At 37.2% G+C, this 20,294-nt stretch overlaps 1 protein-coding gene across 4 annotated transcripts in view; it reads right to left on the minus strand.

Annotated features, from left to right (window-relative positions):
• The window catches only part of LOC133525167 (protein kinase C and casein kinase substrate in neurons protein 1), a 218,078-nt gene that overhangs the window by 40,758 nt on the left and 157,026 nt on the right, over positions 1 to 20,294 (minus strand). For all 4 annotated transcript variants that reach the window (XM_061861429.1, XM_061861428.1, XM_061861426.1 and 1 more), the window contains one exon: positions 17,659 to 17,847. In XM_061861429.1, the coding sequence (XP_061717413.1) occupies positions 17,659 to 17,847 (189 nt within the window). The remainder of the gene's footprint in view (positions 1 to 17,658; positions 17,848 to 20,294) is intronic.

Here is a 20,294-nt window from a genome sequence, read left to right on the forward strand (position 1 = left end):
GAATCCGCGAATCGCAGGGTTTTGCGAGAATGACAACAATACATGGAATTGAATTCACCAAATTTCCTTCTGAGCGTCAAAGAGTATAGCGCACAATACTTTGGTTTGTAGACGGTCGTCTGCTACGGACACAGGTATCATTAATATCTCTTAAACTCAGTTAAATCAAACCAGTATACTTGCGCTCTCCAACATCAAGTTGTTATGGATATCGATGTCAAGATACACTGGTAAGTACGGGCAAGAGCTCCACTTGAGTTTGAGCAAGCGACAAGTATGTACGGTCAGTTTTTGTAATAACGATCGTCGGAACTTTGGCGAGGAAGTTCTATTGCTCTCAGACTGGACGGAGTTGCAACTTGATCGGAGAAGATAGAAATTAAGTGCGCGAACGGGTAACAAGTACAGTGTACGGTAGTAAAAGTATAGTCGAGCTCTCGAGTAGTTATGCCTGTGAAGGTTGGAAACCTTCATAGTCTCGTGGTAGATAACTGTCAACGATTATTTGAATTCAGAACTATCGCCCTGCTGAAGGAATAAAGATCTGCAGGCGATTTCATTCTGAAAGGGGCAATGAAGCATCTGAGTTAGTCGATATTTCTGTTATCTAGCTGAACGTATAAAAAAAGATCATAATATATTATACTATCAGAAATCTACCTCGAGTGTTTACATTCCCCACCTCAGACCGTATCTCTTTTACAGTACCTATTATGAGTTTAGTTCACTTATATATCCACCTAGAGCAATATGTCCAAGGGTTGAAAAAAACAGTCTCTTAGGTTTTCGTAGAAATATAAATAACGTAAGAGGTCGAAATGATAATTATATGCCGGAACCCAGCGGTATAAATGTTGAAGCTTTAACAGTCAACATGTAAGGAACATCAGCATTCATTGAAACTTTACGTGGAGGGTTAGAGTGGTGGTTTTCATTTATCTGCAGCCCTGACCACTCAAATGTTCGCTGCAACATACATTAAACTACTCTGCTGACCGTCCATAGAGAGTACTGTCGCGATAATATTACAAAACTAATTTGAAACTTAATAAACATAGTTACTGCAAATATCCTTAGCACTGGAATTCTTATTGCGTTACAAGTTGTACAGATGAGTAACCAGTTAGTAATTACATCTCATTAAATAGCTATCGATTGAGTCAAGCGGTTTGACTTGAACCTGTCACGGATGACGTCAAGATCGCGGTTTACAGGTCACGGCTGTTAGGTGATGATGAAATAAACACAGAATATACATATTTAATTTGTAAAAACAAACTAGACTATTTATACATCCCCGTGCTCCTAGGAATTGTTCGGCCGAATCCCTGCCGCTTCTTTTCGCCATCGCCCTACGCGACAACATTTCCATCTTCACCACTTAAATGGCTGGAAGTTCTCAACTGTGCGTTTCTCCAGAAACTTCCTGCCTCGCACAGCTAAACTGTGGAATGAACTGTCGCCTGCGGTATTTCCGGACCGATACGACCTTCAAACTTTGAAGAAAAGAGCGTGCTCCCATCCTAAAGGTCGGCAACGAACTCACAACCCCTCTGGTGTTGCGAGTCTGCTCCTTTGTCTCCAATATCATAAAAAAATATAGGAAAGAGAAACTGCCACGAAATGGCCTCCCTGCATGTGCTATCGACTTCCAGCGCTAATCTTCAGATGAGACTATTAGGCGAATGAATTAATATAGTAGCAAGTGAATCCCGACAGGGCGACAGGTGTTACCCACTAAACCCACTTCTATAATTATGGTCTTTTCAGAACATACGAATAGCAATAATAATAGCATTAGGTAGTTACAGCAATGAAAATAGCGTGTCCACATTGCGTCATATATAGACGAATTAATGATTATGACATGTGCTTATCCGTCTAAAATGCAGACATAAATACTGGATTAAATGTCAGTATTTCATAGATGATTCATGTTCACAAAAAAGCACTTTATAAATCGCATGTAAACCGGTCATTTCACGGCCTAATTATACCAGAATATTTTCTGTAATTTCAATCAGTGGTACATCAAAGTCAATATACCTACACTCAATTTACAATTAAAAAGGTTTTCAACTTTTTGTCAACTCTCAGAGTACATACAATATTATTAAAGTTGCAAATTTGCATTGCCATCCTCATATTAAAAATAACCTGTTCATAGCTCGGTTTCGGCATTAAAATCATGTTTCGGCCGAAGGTTCTGCTTCGGTCAAAAAACTGCCGAACCTTTCGGCCGCATCGAAACTGATTTTCTGTAGTGTACGACCGAAGTTTCAGTTTTGGCAACCTTCGGTATAGAAATCATGTTTCGGTCGAAACTAAAACAAAACCGAACTTCGGTGTCGGAAAAAACCGGTTTCAGTCGGACATCGCCTCAATATCGAAATAAATCACAAGTAGGTAAACAATATTAGCATTACCATACGTAGAGGACGTATTACATAAATCTTAGATCATACCGTGTCAGGGCTGAGCGCATCCTAGCGTGGTTTGTTTTGCCTAGTTTTTGTTCCTAGGCTAGGCATAATCTAGTGCTCAGTGCTGGTTATTTATGCTTAGTACTGTTTATGTCGGCGGCCGATCGTAAGATCAGGGAGATCGTAATGTTCCTATGTAATAATGCTTTGACGGTAGTCGCATTAAACCAAGACACATTCAAATTAAAGTGAGACAGGTTCGTTAGGTTGTTTCAGAAGCCCGAAGGGCAAACTGTTCAAAAATAGGAGTCTTTGAAATGAAAATCTTTGTCGAGTCGGGGAACGAGATTAAGATTTTCACGTGTCATATCTTATCCTAGGGAAATCCCGATCTGCCTGGTTTTTACATGTTCTTGTCCAATGATTTGTCGATTAAAGTAAATGTTAGTATTTCTGTGCCATGACGATCTTTGACAATAAAAAGCAAGAAATTAATAAAATATCGATAAGTTTGCGTAAAAAATTGCTATTTGCATGTCATTGAACGGTGAACACAGAGGAGTCTCTTTTAGTTGAGTGCTTCTTCAACACTGCTGACTGGCAAGAAAAATCAGTGTCTCCTCTTAATATTAGGACTTAGTTATAGACAGTAGACAGGCGAAGACAGCCGATTGGTGGAAAACCTGTTCATTCAAGTCAAGTGCAAATACATATTATATTTCCATACCTAACTCACAAAGGTATACATAGAAACACAGTGGCTAAACAGAGATGATTGTGACCATTTATATACGTAGTCTACAGCGGTATTGATATACGGCACAAAAACCGAACGGGTAAAAATACGGGACGCGATAATTAAATACGGTGACAGTCCTGTATATACAGGACGCATGACAAGATATAGGATGCAAACGAACAGACAAATCGCCTGATGGTAAGCAATTACCTCCACCCATGGCTACTTGTAACACCAGAGGGGTTACAAACGCGTTGCCGCAATTTAAGATTGGAGTATTACGCTCTTTTCTTGAAGGTTTAAAGGTAGTATCAGGCCGGAAAAATACTGTGGGTGACAGGTCACTCCACAGTTTAGCTGTTTGCCATAGTATGCAATAATTAGCAAATCACGGTATCACGGTAGGTATAATATTTTCAACTATTTAAAATGTAACGTTTTTCGTATGATATGTTTTATTTCCTATCATTAGCATCTTTATAGATACTAGCCTAAATATCATGTTTTAGAACAGCTGCTATAAGTTTACATATTGAAACAATTGTGAAGGTTGTTTCCCAAGTCGATATTGATTTTAGTACATTACGATACAAGTGCGAAAAATAGGAAATTCGAAACGAGTGGCGATAAATTAAAACACGACCGAAGGGAGTGTTTTAAATCGACACGAGTTGCGAATTACCTATTCGCACATGTATCGTACAACGTTTTACAGTACATATGGCCCTTTACATGTTCGACACAGTAACGTAATATGCTACTTTTCGCACTAGTGCGGTAAAGAAACACCATATGTACTGTAAAATATGTTTTAGTTTGAAATTCAAAACAAGTATTAAGAAGCAATTTCGAACACTTTAAAGACATGTTAACGTTTATAATTCACTGTGCTAATTTAGTATGAGTATACATACTAATATGCGTATAATTTAGGGGGTAATTTTACTAGCCAGTAGCCACCAAGAAACCTATAAATAGGCCTTTCATTACATTGTGATGTAACAAAAATAGGGGCAAATAACTGTACATTAAAAGACCCATTAGGTAATTTAAGTATAATACATAAAGGATATTCATGCATCCTAAAATGCTGGCACTTAAAACAACTTAGTCGCATGTACTTTGTCATTTTTTATAAGCATTATTTAACTTGCAATGTAATGATGTATGTTTGTACGGGTCAAATCTTGCGAGATAAATTTGACCCACTTCCCGGTTTCCGATGAAGCTGAAAATTTGCATACATATGTAAGTCGGGTGAAAATGCAATATTAGGTATGGTACCATCGAGCTGATCTGATGATGGAGACAGGAGGGAGCCATAGGAACTGTGTGATAAAAGAACGCAACCTAACTGTATATAACGAGTATTAGTTGCACGTGGAAAGAAAAGTACAGTCAGCGATGCTTGTAACAAAAATGAAAATTTTGCCTAAAACTTGTTTTCTTAAATAGTATCTAAGTTTAAGCAGAAAAAATAACAGTTATTTCTAGGTGTGTTCTATTGGAACTTATAACAATCAGATATAGCACCTTATTCCATTAAGTTAAAGTGCATTTTATCTTGGTCAAGTATGTAGATTGTTCAATATGAATGGGATCGTAATTAATTATAATGGCGCCCGCGTCGATATGCTTTTGTACTGTCACGTTGTGACACTTAAAACTTGAACGTGCAAGCGACAAGATGACGCCTCTTCAGTTAGGTTAGGAATAGAAATATAGACGGGGCTTTTTAATGGGGAAAACCTTCTTGAAAAATACATTTTAGGTACAAGCTTTTATCGCTGACTATACTTTTCTTTCCACGGGCAACTAATACACATCGAGACAATTCTAAAAACCGCAAACACAATTAGTTTGCATTGATTTATCACAGATTATATCTGATTTACATATGTATGCAAAATGTCAGCTCAATCGGAACTCGGGAAGTGGGTCATATTTAGCTTCCCAGATTTGACACTAACAAAATAACAATCATACTATTTTGACGATTTGACGACCGGTTTGGCTTAGTGGGTAGTGACCCTGCCTACGAAGCTGATGGTCCCGGGTTCAAATCCTGGTAAGGGCATGTATTTGTGTGATGAGCATGGATATTTGTTCCTGAGTCATGGGTGTTTCTATGTATTTAAATATTTATATATTATATATATCGTTGTCTAAGTACCCTCAACACAAGCCTTATTGAGCTTACTGTGTGACTTAATCAATTTGTGTAATAATGTCCTATAATATTTATTTATTTATTTATTTATACTAACAGGGCAAGTTAAATAAAAGCTTGTAAAACTTGAGATAATTCAGAATCAAGATTCCAAAATGGAACCCAAATATGTCTAGTATCTATTGATAGTATAGTATATATTGTCTGATCTTTCTGTCACGGGATATTTTGGTGGCTGTGATAGTGGATTTCTTAGACGTGTTTCAATGTAGAGTAGGATTTCAAAAAATAAAAACAGGAAAATACGATGGTGATACGATGCTGAGAAATGCGGAAAATAAACATGGTGGATCATCTTTAAATCCGCTAGAAGGTAAGTATGTCAGTGGAACCTTTTATTTACTAGAGTTAACCCTTAGTAGTAACATAAAATGTATAGTTTAGTATTTTCCTATGAAAGGGTTGCTTTATCCTATTGTTACGAAGCTCAACTAAGTGGGTTCTCATTAGATTCCCTTTTTGTGCGATTTTCGACTCTATTCTTATACGTGTTGTATGGATCAGAAGGAAAAATTCTGAAATAATATTTCGTATATTCTTGGCTATTCACACCGCCTACGATGCTCCAGTGTAAATGTAATTTTCTACGAATCCATGGATCAAACTAGACTATACAAGTTGATCTTCAAGACGAAATATATCGTGGATTGGGATAAGAGCGGAATTCAGAAACAATGAAACTGGGAGCCGGATTAAGGAGGATTTCATCGTGGTCGGCCCCGGAGCTTTATACCGACTCTTTCCGACTTTTTGTTACTCGTACAATACTTGTTCTGAAATGCAAGAGGCGTAGGTATTTCTTTGTGACTTAGAGATTAATACTTTTCATAGTAATTCAGGCACATTCATGTTATACAATAGATCCTTTGTCAAGATTTCGCTGATCCGGTATATTCTAGAATAAGTACGAGTAATCACACTCATAATTTTGTTCGAACAGGCGACTGCGAGATACCTACCAGTTGTTTCCTGTATTTTAAACATTGCAACTTAGGGTGCAATATTCTTCAATTCATAATATGGCATATGATAATTTTAGAATATTGAAACCATTTAAAGAAAGCTCCATAAATATGGCCTACCTTTTTAAGTCTTTTCGCTTGAATTATCTTATTAATCCTGTACTTACAACAAATATAATTACAGTCAAACAGTCGTTTTTCTCGCCCTGACCTCTATAACGGAGAGCCTCTCTTGCCTGAACCTCTATAAGCAGCAATTTAATACTGGCAATGTATGACTCATTCTTTATTTTTCAGGAACTGTGTATATTTTTGTTTTCTTTATACTTACAGAGGAATGCTCGGTACAAAAAATGTCAAAACAAAAAATAAACGTGTTGTCGTTAAATGATAAGCTCAGAATTGTTAATGCTTTTGAATCGGGCAAGATACGTAATGAAATACGAAGTGAATTTGGATTAGCAGAATCTACCTTTTATAAAATTATAAAATTCAAATATTCGATAAAGTCTCAGTGCTCCGAAGAAAAGGCTTTTAAAGGCTTTGGAAACGCTCCACAAGTTTGTTGAATACTCAGCAGTTGTTGATAGGGCTATGTTTGATAAAATATATGAATTGGAAAAATGTGCACTAAATATATAAAATCAAAAACACAAAAAAAAACGGATTTCTTTAAATAAAATTGTTAGATTATTTGATTTCATTGTAAACTGATTACTCTAATAAATTATGCTTATCTCGTTTATAACAAAATATTTTGCATATTATTGAATAACCTCTGTAAGTGAGAGAGACTTCCTTGTACCTCTATAAGCTAGAAACTCAGATTAGTGAGAAACCTCTATAAGCGAAAAAAAATGACGGTCCCTTGAACTCTCTCTTAACCAGGTTTCACTGTATTGTTAATTGGTGAACATTATTGAATACTTGTAAGTTTAATTCCTAAGGTCACACATGGTTTAATAGTTAGACGTGTTTGGTAGCTACTATCGTGTGTACTTATATCGGTGCTAGCAGTGCCAACATCAACTCTTAATTGACTTTTGGTAGACCTTATATCGTTGTAATAAGGTTTAGGAATGTTTACGCAATTAACAGTATCTACACAGAGTACGTACACTAATTTTAACAACTTAAAGTATACTCAGCGCGTTTTTATAACCATTCTACCCCAAAGCTGTACTGTAACACATGTTATCCAGAAATATCGATCATGACGTCACAGCTGTGAAGTATTTTATTTCGGAACTAACCAGACGTCCGAATTTATTTACTCGCCTAATGCCGTATCGATGAAAACGATATTTACATTGAAAAAACACCTTGTCCGTACACGCTAAAAAGCACTTTATCTTGATAGAAACACGGTGTATTTCAATCTGTTAAACGGATAGTTATTTCAAGTGTTCGAATATTAAATGTATCTCATTATTATATATAGTAAAGCATCAATTTTCGTAATCACATCAAATCTATTCGATGGTTGGTGGCACCAGGCGGACCCTGCAGGTCTTTTGACCAATAGGTATTAAGAATAATCCATCTGCTGATAAGTAATTGTTTGAGAGATTATGGAAAATAGCTCTAAACGATTGTATATAGTTAGGGTTCTTATATTCTTAGATATAATAACTTTGAATATGGTTCAGTTGGCAGAAAGCATGAAGCTTTGCAAAAATGTAGCTTGTTAATGTTAGCCGACTGTTTTTAATTATTTTAGTTACATCCATAATATGTAAGTTCATGGTTTCCGCTAATGATAATCAGGGATTTAAAAAAATCCTTATGAATTAAACAATGCATTGATACATTAGGCCGGTACTGTATGATGGAACAAGAAACAAAGATGAGCAAGGAAATGAAATATGAATTTTAATCCGCGTGATTTAAGGTCGAGTTTTCCGTGCAAGGTTAACGGCGAAATTCAGTAACTGAATAGTTAAGTTTCAGGGTAAAGTTGGTATCTTAGGAGTAACGTTATCAGTACAGCATAAGACTTGTTATCTCGGGTACGATGACGCAAGTGTGGCGAGGAGAATGTGTAACAACTGGGGCCCATTTCTCGAACGGTATTAGTCTAATATTATTAGTGTGTTGCCATGGTAACCTATACGACATGACAGGGGCCCCTTTCTGGAACGGTATTAGTCTAATATTATTAGTGTGTTGTCATGGTAACCCATACGACATGACAGGGGCCCATTTCTCGAACGGTATTAGTCTAATATTATTAGTGTGTTGTCATGGTAACCCATACGACATGACAGGGGCCCATTTCTCGAACGGTATTAGTCTATTATTAGTGTGTTGCCATGGTAACCCATACGACATGACAGTTCGTGGACTAATAATATTAGTCTAATACCGTTTTAGAAATGGGCCCCAAGTGCTAGTAAAAAAATGATTACTATGTAACACAAGTGTAAAAAACGAACAGTTTATTACACAAGCCATTGTAATGGCGTTGTAGATAGATTCTAAATATGGTTAATTAAAATGGTCTAAATTAAAGATGCATATTTCAATTCATTGTTAACCAAAAAAAACCATACTTGCTAATTAGAAAACTACATACTAATATGACATTGGTGTTTGCCTGATAAGTCAAATCAGCTTCCCTTTTTTTAACAGCCAAGAAGATCAGTCACTACGGAGTTGCAAGCATACGCGTGTTTCGTGCAAAGTTTGAAATAAATTATTTTAACTAACAGTCCCTAATCCCTAATCTCAAGTCTGTAGAATTTCTTATAATACTTCAGTTAGTTAGTCGGTCCAAAGATTTGTCACGAAAAGGCTTTGACTGACGAAGCCAATACTCCGAGCCAAGCGCCACTTGAGATCGAGCCTTAGCTTCTAGCATCGAAGTATGATAAAGCAAACCTATACTAACGACGTGCTTCAAGTATGCGCTGTGTAGATGTTATTTTTGAATTTGATCGCCAGAGGTAAGTTTCATACTACTTAGATTATATAGGAACAATTAACAATTACAACGAATTAGAGTAAAATGTAAATATAGGTACAATACAAGCTTAAACGTCTCTTGTCACCATCAACGTGCCTGCGATACTCGAGCCGGCCAGTATAGCCTGAGACGATGGCAACAGACCTGATGGTATGTCGCTGATACCGTGGAGAATGGGACGAGTGTTGGTGTGGGACGCGACCTGTGTGGACACACTGGCACCTTCACGGTACTACAAAGAAAGCGGGTGCGGCTGCCGAGGCTGCCGAGGCCCTCAAAAGGCAGAAATACGGGGTCTCGACGCCAATTAAAACTTTGTTCCTTTCGGTGTCGAGACCCTCGGTCCGTGGGGCCCGGGAGCTCAGAGCTTCTTTAATGATTTGGCCAAACGGTTGGTTGACGTTACAGGGGACAAAAGAGCTGGCAGCTTCCTCGCTCAACGAATAAGTGTTGCAATTCAGCGAGAAAATGCTGCCAGTATCTTTGACACTATGCCCCAGGGGCCCTTAGGCCTTAGGCTTCTTTAGATATAGATTTTTAGTATTTGATTATATAGGTAATTCAATATTCTTTATTGCTAAATACTACAAATTAAAACATTTAAGATAAGTATTATAAAAACTTTAAAAGATTGCGGACAAATTTAGCTGCCCCATCATGTGGCATTGGATGGAGTAGGTCAGATCTACTTTGACCGATGTCAATAGTAGGTCTGACTGGTGTAACCATTGTAACTAATATAACTTTTAAATTAATTTTACTATCCATATATGGACTTCTGGGTCTGAAAAAAAGATATTTACAATTTATTTTTTTAATTTAATGGCCGGAATCACCGCTGAATTGACGTAACAAACAGGGTTAAATTTTTCAAAAGTTTTCTGTCGGCTCTCTCGAACCCCTTAATTACATACACGTATTTATAGAAAGTGTAATGAATTCGCCAATTCAACTTAACGAATTTCACCAAGAACATATTAATATCACGTGTATCGTATGTGGAATTTGTAGATAAGCTAAAATTACACGTGATTTTACTTACAACGTCATTATAGCTATTACCTTAAAAAGGAAGTGTAATCAATTCGCATCATCGGTATCGAATTCATTACATATTTTACGTATTTCACCAAGAATATATTAATATCACGTGAATCGTATGTGGAATTTGTAGATAAGCTAAAACTACACGTGATTTTACTTACTGCGTCATTATAGCTATTACCTAAAAGTAATGTCTTGACGCGGCGCGTAACTCATTTCATTACCTACTAATCAAGTTTACATCGATAGCAGTACCTATTATTAACCGTGTATAGGCTGTTAATAGGCGCTGGCAGTAATTAACAAAGTAACAACCTACAGTATGACCTTTCAAAATCCAATTTTGAGGTGTGAGGCGAAGGTAGGGTAGGTGTTGTAATAACAACAAATTTACAATCAAGATTCTGTGGAACATATGATATAAACGTTCCAAAAAAGATATTTTTGAAAAATATACATTAAAACAAACGAAACTCGTATTATTTTTTCCTTTAGATTTTTACGTAATAGAGGGGGGGGAGGGGATCGGTCTTTTCTTAATTTTTCTTACATAGGGGCGGAAGGGGGTCTAAAACTGGCAAAAATCGTCTTACGTAATAAATGTAGGACGTCCTAGTTGAATTATGTTCTCCGATCCAGAATTCCAAAGTAGGACGAAACACCTACCAGGCATATATTTCAAGGCAACGGCGTGAATTATTCAGTCCGATAAAATGTCTATTGTAAAGAGGCCGAGTCAAGGAACTCGATCGATCGATAGTTTGTCGTGTAAATAAGTTAAGAGGCGGCTTGTTTGCTGATACAATGGTCGCACATCGGACATACATACATATAATCACACCTAATTCCCGGAGGGGTAGGCAGTGACCACGGATTTCCACTTGCTACGATCCTGACATAACTCTTTCGGTTCCTTCACTCTCATAACATTCCTCATACACGCTCGCCTGTTTAGGGTGCTCTTGACCTGGCCTTTCTTCAGGATTTCCCCGCTTTGATCAGAGAAAGTCCGTCGAGGTCTACCCTTCCAGCACCCTCTTCTACTTCTCCCTTATACACTCTTTTTTAGCCTTGTGTGTTCGGATACACGGTTTCTCATATTTCCGTTGCTTAGATATGGACTAAACTTCAGAGGTAAGTTTTAACTCTGAAGTGTCCAAATATGTATTCCATACATTTTCGTTCCTTCCATTCCGTTACCGTTAGTCTATAAAAAATGGTAACGAAATGAAAAATATAAATCGTGTCATTCACGAAGACGCGTGCCTTGACTCGTATTGGCATGTTTTTAAGGGTTAGACTTGACAAATCTGCGCGTCATCGTGGACGACACAAACTATAAGCTTTTGAAACACTTTTTTTCTCATATTAGTAACGAAAAAGCTCATGATTCTAATTAAAAATAAGTGAAATTCAACTTCTAATAAAATACCTAATCTAATATAATCACCATCGTTGAATTCTAAATAACTAAATCGCGTAGGATATATGGAAAGTAAAGCATAAATTTTCTACAAACGCAAAGTTTTAAACTGTTAGCTAAACTCAATACAGCAAAGCAGTTTGATTGATTACGAGTTCCTTTTAATATTTTGCAACAAAGTTTTGAACACTTAGCGAATTAATCGAAAATAAAAGGTTAATATCGCTTTGATAAATTGCGGTTTAATGTTAGATGTAGCAAGAATACTAAAATATGAGTTCTAGCCTAATAACCTTACCTAACAGGGAAAAGTACCTACGCGTGTTTTATTTATTTAATACACGTACAGTCAAGTGTTAAAATATGGGTCAAAGATATGTCCTATAGCTGGCCGACTTATGAGCGCTATGGGCCAAGTTTTTGAGCAAATTGTGTGCACCCATATTATTACAATTGACTGTACCTACATGCCCGGGTAAATTTTGTATTTACGCCAACTTTTAAATTAAGATTGAAATACTACTTACAATAAACTAGGTACACTTGGTTGCATTTAAAGTGGAACTCGACGACGGAATTTCACAAATATATTTTCGTTCTGAAAGAGATACTGCCGGTAATAAAACGCGTAATGGTCAAATACATTTCTCAGTGATATTTCGATCTATTGCGTTGTAGTTTTGTACCTTATAACATATACTATTAGGTTGTTTTTAGAAATGATAGCTAAATAAGATACGAGCTATATAAAGTAAGCAGTGGTTGTTTCTGCTTGTTCATAAATTTAAGAGCAGACAAAGGTAGGGTACATTTGTGTACTCTTGCTCCGCAATGTCCTTTTCAAATCATGGAATGAATTTTTGAGGTGGCGAACTGGAATATAGCTCGTTTGGAGCGTGAAATGTAAAGTCAGTCTTTCATAATTTATACGAGATTATTTATTTATTTTTAAATGCACAATAAAAATAAGTACAAATGGCGGACTTAATGCCTTAAGGCATTCTCTACCAGTCAACCATAGGGCAAAACAGAAATTCTCGAATGTGGGTGCAGTGAGATTAGTTTACATACCTTTTATATTATTTTATGTTTTTGTGATACAGGAGGCAAACAAGCAGACTAATTGCCCATGGACATTTGCAACACAGGTTTGAAGGTTTGTAGATCGTGTCGGACCATAAATACCGCGGGCGATATCAGTTCATTGCACATTTTACCTGCGCGAAACAGGAAGTTTCTGGAAAAATGCACAGTTGAGGACTGCCAACCATCTAAATGGTGAAGAATGGGTAAGCTAAAGCTAGGTAATTTAAACTATCAACAGTGTTATTCGGCTATATGATCCCAACAAACATGGTACGGGTGAGGAATATACGAATTTCCATATTTAGTGTAAATATGCCGGTATCATGTATACCGGTATCGTGTTTTGATTAGGAAAAAGTAGAAGGAAAATTTTATGACTCGAAACTGGAGTGTTGGCCGACCTGGACAACCTGCCCCATAAAAGTGAAATTCTTTCGCGTCAAAAAATTTTCTTCTATTTTTTCCTTATCAAAACACGATACCAAATATCCCCATTATTTTTGTTACAACCTGTATATTTAAGAAAAATTAAACGCCGATGTCATAACCCCCGCATTCCCAGTATGTCCGTGGAACTTGAACCGTTTGGACTGAATCAGCCGGAGAAATTGGTGATTCACGGAATACCGACCGCTTCACGGAAACGATATGACCTAGATTGTACAGGTTACTTACTTTATTATCGAAAAGCAACAAAGTTACGATCATTAATTTCGATATTATCGAGCGATAGCGTTAATAGGAAAAATATACCAGCGATATTAATTTTATATAGTTGTAACAGTTCTGGAACCCGAACCATAAGCCTCCGTTCATCCACTGTATTTCATAAATCATCAGAGGTAGACTGGTGAGATTATAACCATTATGGAATACGTATTTCTATAGTTCGTGTAATCCACGATGACGCAGAGATTTGTCAAATCTAAGCTTTAATAATATGACAATACGAGTAAATGCAAGCGTCATCATGAATGACACGATCTGTATTGCCGTACCTACTGGCAACTACAAATATTTTTCACAGGCTCAAATCTTATACCTTTAAACGAGCAATTCTTGATATATATATATATTTCTGTGATCTCGGAAACGGCTATAACGATTTCGCTGAAATTTGGTATATGGGGGTTTTTGGTGGTATACAATAGATCTAGATTAGTCTTATGTTTGGGAAAACGCGTGTTTTCGAGTTTTCATGCGTTTTTATTTCGACAAAGAATATGGTCGCTAATTTCGTATTGTCGGCCACTGTCCGTCTGGTCCAGCGGGTTAAGACGCGGACTGCTAAACGAGTGTTACGGGTTCGAATCCCGCCCGGTGACTAACTTTTGTTTTTTTTTATATATGTTCAAGTTTATATATATTTTTTTTAATTGTTTTAGACAAGTTTAATTTAGTAAAAAATGTAGTTAAGATTATCACCTATACACCACCATATTACAATAAATAGTTATAACCGAGCTAAGCTTGGTCGCCCAGGTACTAACTAGATTAAATGATAAAGGAGTCCTTCATTTTGAATAACGTGCACTTGGCGGATTCTTTTTCAAATAGACTTTTCCACAGCGGCTCATGACCTCGCTTTGGTATAATTGGGGTCTTCAAACCGGCCAAATTTTATCCCAACATATCAGAAAAAAAATTGTCCCATTTTGTTGGGTATCAGCTTCTCCACTTTTATTTTAGCTCAGTGGAGCTTTAGCAAATTTCACACTAACCAAATTTATTTCCCTTCGTGACGATGTTAAATATCCAATTCTTTTCCGCGGTTTACGTAACTCGCATGTCGTGTACCATTTGACAAAGTACGAATATCTGTTATTTCCGTGCCCTTTCTTCAACCTTGCTTCTTTCTATTCGAGGTCGCGTTCTAAATGAAAGAAAATTTTATGAATTATGTACACTTAGTTTGAAAGCAGCTGTGTCGATATCTCGAACGGTGCTATAAGATTTTATCGACTTTCTTTCGGTTAAGTTAATGTAAAACTGTTTAATGCGGTCATTATATCGGGTGGGAGAGCGATAAGTATCCAAGTTAGAATTATCTGTTTTGCATGATTTCACGGTGTTGTAGAGATTAGAGTTGCCGCGAATACTCGCTATTATTCGGTATTCGGCATTACTCGTCATTTTTTTGATATTCGTGGAATACCGAATAATAGCTAGTATTATTCGGCATTCGGCGAATAGTCGTCGAAAATAAACTTTTAACGAACAAAAGAACTAATGAGTTAAAAATAATCATTTTTTAAATTATTTTCCTTAATAAAACAATACACAATATCAATTATTATCTGTAATATGTGCCTGTGCCTATCATATTCATGAAATTAAATTAGTAAGGCTTTTTAATTAATATTTAAAATCCAACAGAGGCAGATTGTGGTGCAAAAAAACATTTTTTTATGCACGTTCTGGAGCAAGTCGGTTTCGTTTTTCCTCGTAAATTAAACCTGCCTCGGAAAATAGTCTTTCTGAATAAACAGAGCTTGCTGGTGTGATTAAGTATCGTTTAGCAAGCTTACTTAAAATAGGAAATCTATTCTTATTGGTACTCAAAGCCCACCATTCATATGGGTTTATTTTTCTGTCAGCCTTTGCTAATGCGATGTAGTTGGCTATTTCTTCAGCAGTGGCATTCTTGGGTTGCTCTTCAGTAGGTTGCTCTATAGATGATTCTTCAAAATATGCCCAAAATAGTTTATGAGTTTCCGAATCATGCTCACTTTCATTGTCTAAACGAGACCTTTTGGATGCCGTTTCTGGATCCGAATCATCATTTTCGTCATCTAAAGAAAGCCTAAGACCTTCTCTGAGCGCAGCTCTACGGATCCGTTCAACTTGGGTAGCGTCAAAGTAAAAGTTCTTGTAGCGGGGGTCTAAAAATGTCGACAAGTAATATGTATTCGTAAAGCATAGATCATCCAAGTTAAAACGGGCTTCCATATTTTCTATCAACGCCTTTCTAAAATCATCAACGTGTGCAGTTTGTTGAATCAGCGCATCTTTCATTAGGTATCTATTTACATTACATTAGGTTTTTTTTTTATGTCGAATAGTAATGTCGAGTTATTCGACTATTCGCCAAAGTGAATAGCGATTAATCGGTATTCGACTATTCGCTATAAACACTATTCGCGGCAACTCTAGTAGAGATGCTTTTAGTAATAAAAGCTGTCAAAGGGAAAGTTTAACAAATAACTTACAGAGTTTAAGTTTGAAGCTCAAATATTAACAATAAACACTGCGTTCAAGTCAAACGAGTGAATCTGGGTGATTCACAACGGAGATATATAAAATGGGTCAGTCTTGATGTAGTCTACATTGAGGATTATAACTATTATTAGATCAGGTGGGTCAGGTAAGAGAAACCTAGTTTATTTTGATCAGGGCAAAACCGTAGGTATGAGGAGTCCTTCTTCGTAAGTATTTTTAAATTAATTTTATTCATGCATTTTTAGTATTATCATTTAATTTAGTGTTTTAATATATTTAAGTATCTTTAATAAAAAAATTAAGTACGCGGAAACAATTGCTTATTTTCAACGCTCTTCACTTCAGCCAGTTCAAGACCATTAATAAGGTTTATTTTATCATGAACACAAAATAACAATCTACAAGTCTGTGTTGGTTGTGGTCAGCAGCGGAACAGCGAATGCCAAGGACATTCCAACCCAGTGATTCTTAATTAATGGTGCGTACACTACTGGGCTCTGGAGGCACCCGAGAATTTATAAACAGAATCCATTGTTACCTTGTTTGTCATGGTTTTACTTCCAAAAAGTTGATGGTCCTTGTCGGAAAAATGTCGAGAAGTCCCTTATAAAGTACTTATATCACTGGTCTAACCTGTTGGCGTAGCTTAGAGCAGGGTCCTTTCACTAATTTACGAGTATTCTACCTGTTTGGAGAGCTACCTGCGATTTCCCTAAAGGCTGGAGAGGGTTATCATGATGCTTCATCATAAACTAATGGTATAATTCACGTCAATTTATTGCTCGTACTTCATACTCTGTAGTCTATTATTTAGTATTAGAAGCCTACAGCGTGTCTGCTTGTTATTTAAATTTTCGATTAATATTTACAACGCCTTCTTAATAGTACATTACGATACAAGTGCGAAAAATAGGGAATTCGAAACGAGTGGCGATAAATTAAAACACGACCGAAGGGAGTGTTTTAAATCGACACGAGTTGCGAATTACCTATTCGCACATGTATCGTACAACGTTTTACAGTACATATGGCCCTTTAAATGTTCGACACAGTAACGTAATATGCTACTTCTCGCACTAGTGCTATAAAGTAGCCCCATATGTACTGTAAAGGTTTATAATGTAGACTGTTTGCGTACGCATATCTTTCAGTCGCAATAAATGCAACAATGTCAAACGATATTTTACTACATCCCTTTCGGTTCTTTTAGGTTCTACGAGTATTAGGCCTAAATGAACCACACTTTCACGTCGATGTTCAACCAACAAACACAACAATTTAATTATCGCCTTCAGTCGCCAGAGTTAACTAGCAGCTAACAACAAGAAATGGTCGACTTATTGTACTTACAGGGATGCTTTTAGAAGGCAATGCCGACGGCATCCCTCGCTAGGGCAACTTTTCCTATAAGTGCAGATGACGTCAGATATAGCCGATCGGACATGCATTACGCTCCAATGCGTGCTAACACAAGATGCTCATACTCGGAGTCGTCGAAACGGCGGTGTCCTGACATTGTTGCTTCATACGCGTCACATGTTCACTTCGTGATTAGTACTACACCTACCTGATCAGGACTCAGCGAACTGTCTCCTCCAGCGTTTCGTTCCTGGTTCTGCGCGGTCCGCTCCTGCTTGCACGCCGTGTGGTATTCTAGCCTCGTACGTTCCACTTTCTGCAGCAGCTTGGCCCACGGTTTCTGCGCTTTCTTGAACGCTTCGTCCATTTCTTTCCTTTCTTTTAGCTGGATCATCGACTGTGGACAAGGAAAGAGGTGAATTAATGAAATTGTCATTATCAACAATTGGGTAAATTTAATAATTATTAAAAAAAATCTTATTCTGATTAATGATGACCTTCTTTCTTTGCCCCTAAAGAATACCTAAAACTTCCAGTTCCAGTAGAAATACCTACATTATCTGATTACATAGCTTTTGTTGTTTCCACCGTAACACGAGGCTTTTCATAGTTTTCACCTGTATTTATTTATGTTTTCATCGCACTTGCTCGAAAAGATCTTATTTCATGCAGGTGAACTAAAAGAAAAGGCTTATATTGTTCCCACGGGAGTTATAGATTGTGAAAAAAGCTATAATAATACAAAAGCTAATATAAGCTATGTCAAAAAATTACAATATGGCTGACGAATGTTTGTAATGTTTTAAAGGATTATTTCGCTTAAAATTTTGTTTTTTCTTCGCAAGTGTGATGAAAAACATTGTGCGTAACTCCGGGGGTAAGAATATTACAAACTCGGGTCTTTGATTCATTTACCTCCATCGTTGCACGATGTACTATAATTCATAAATCGTTACATGATCTTTGAATACTACAATTACAATAAAACACTTACTTAATGATGCGACTTTGAAAATGCTCATCTTACAGTTACCGAGTCTCAATAACCTTAGAGGCGAGCTAATCTCTACCATCTAAATAGTCTAGAGACAAACTATCCGCACATTATGTGTACTTAGTGTACACTATGTCTATAGACCCGGTACATAGTTTGCCTTTAAAACCCAACTCGCCACACGTGCCGCCGCATCTAAGGCGGCGATTTGCTGTGTTTGAGCTTTACCCCAAGCTACAAACTTGTTGGCTCCGCGGTTAGCTGAAATAGGACTATTCCCATATACCTATTCAGTGTCGGTAGTGCATCGTTCATAAAGGCAAAACCAGTGTAACGAAGCTGTTCAATCAGAGGAGAAAATATCTATCTATAAATATCTAAAAATGTCTATCGAAATTCGCAAATGCATATGTATATATAATATTATTGGCCCACGGTGTATACCGTGGGCCAATTAAACCCGACAGATTTCAAAGGTGTATTCTTGACCGCATTTAGAGACTAAAATGTCATACAATGTCTTCTGAAATCGGTCTTGTTTTAGAGATAACGACAATTTCTGTGAAAATTTGTTTCTTTTATAACTTAGTCAAAAACGCTTTTTTAGCTGTGAGTGCTGTGACGCTGCCACTATGTGACTTGGTTTAGTTTAGACATACCTACTGACAGATATTAAAGCTTTAAAGTAAACTCGCAATTTTCGTCTGTAAATAATAAAAAAAACTACTTATTCGTTGTAATGATTGTTTTTGTAAATTTTGTAAAAAAACACCAAGGTGTAAAAATAAATAACGTGTCGTGTGCAGAAAACGCTAAAGGAAATTTATTTTTAAACTCATATAACATTTTTTACTCCTTATGACCTCAGGAATGCGTGGTTAAAATCTGTCGGGTTTAATTGGCCCACGGTGTATATCGACGATTGCTGGCTGTTTATACTGATGACAAGTACTTTTCATAAGATATAATAGGTTTTTGCCAAAAATATCATTTTTGGTGCAAGCTATTAACGCTGATCCTACTTCTTTACAGGCAACTAATACTCATCGAGACAATTCTAAAAACCCCAAACACAATTAAGTTGCGTTGTTCCTATGGCCACCTCCCGTCTCCATCATCAGATCAGCTCGATGGTACCATAATACTGCATTATCATCCGTGATGTAGCTACTTATGTATGCAAATTTTCAGCTCAATCGGAAATTGGGCAGGGGGCCAAATTTAAACTAAACCAACTAACATAGCAATAACATTTAACAGGTCAAGTTAAATAAGCGCTAATGGCTTAGCGATAAGAGCGTGCGACTTGCAATACGGAGGTCGCGGGTTCAAACCGGCTCGTACCAATGAGTGAGTTTTTCGGAACTTATGTACGAAATATTTGATATTTACCAGCCGCGCATGTACCTCCTTGATGATGATGATGGGATGGGCTTCATGGGCTAGTTCTCGTGGGCACGTGTTTTTAGCAGCTTTTTTTTAAATAATACTACGTCGGTGGCAAACAAGCATGCGGCCCGCCTGATGGTAAGAAGTCTCCGTAGCCTATGTACGCCTGCAACTGCAGAGGAGTTACATGCGCGTTGCCAACCCTTTTTTTATTACGAAAAGGTAAGCATTTGACCACAATCTGATGGAAAGTGCCGATGCAATCTAGGATTTTTTTTTAATACCGCGACGGTGGCAAACAAGCATACGGCCCGCCTGATGGTAAGCAGTCACCGGATGGAACATCAAAGGTAGTGGGCCAGCGCAGCGATGGTGCGTACGCACATCTCCATGTGGCCCATTCAAACACTCCGCACCCTCGTTGAGCTCAGGCAACCTTACTCACCGGCAGGAACACAACA

This window comes from Cydia pomonella, chromosome 14, assembly GCF_033807575.1.
Source record: "Cydia pomonella isolate Wapato2018A chromosome 14, ilCydPomo1, whole genome shotgun sequence".
Classification (NCBI taxonomy): Eukaryota; Metazoa; Arthropoda; class Insecta; order Lepidoptera; family Tortricidae; genus Cydia; species Cydia pomonella.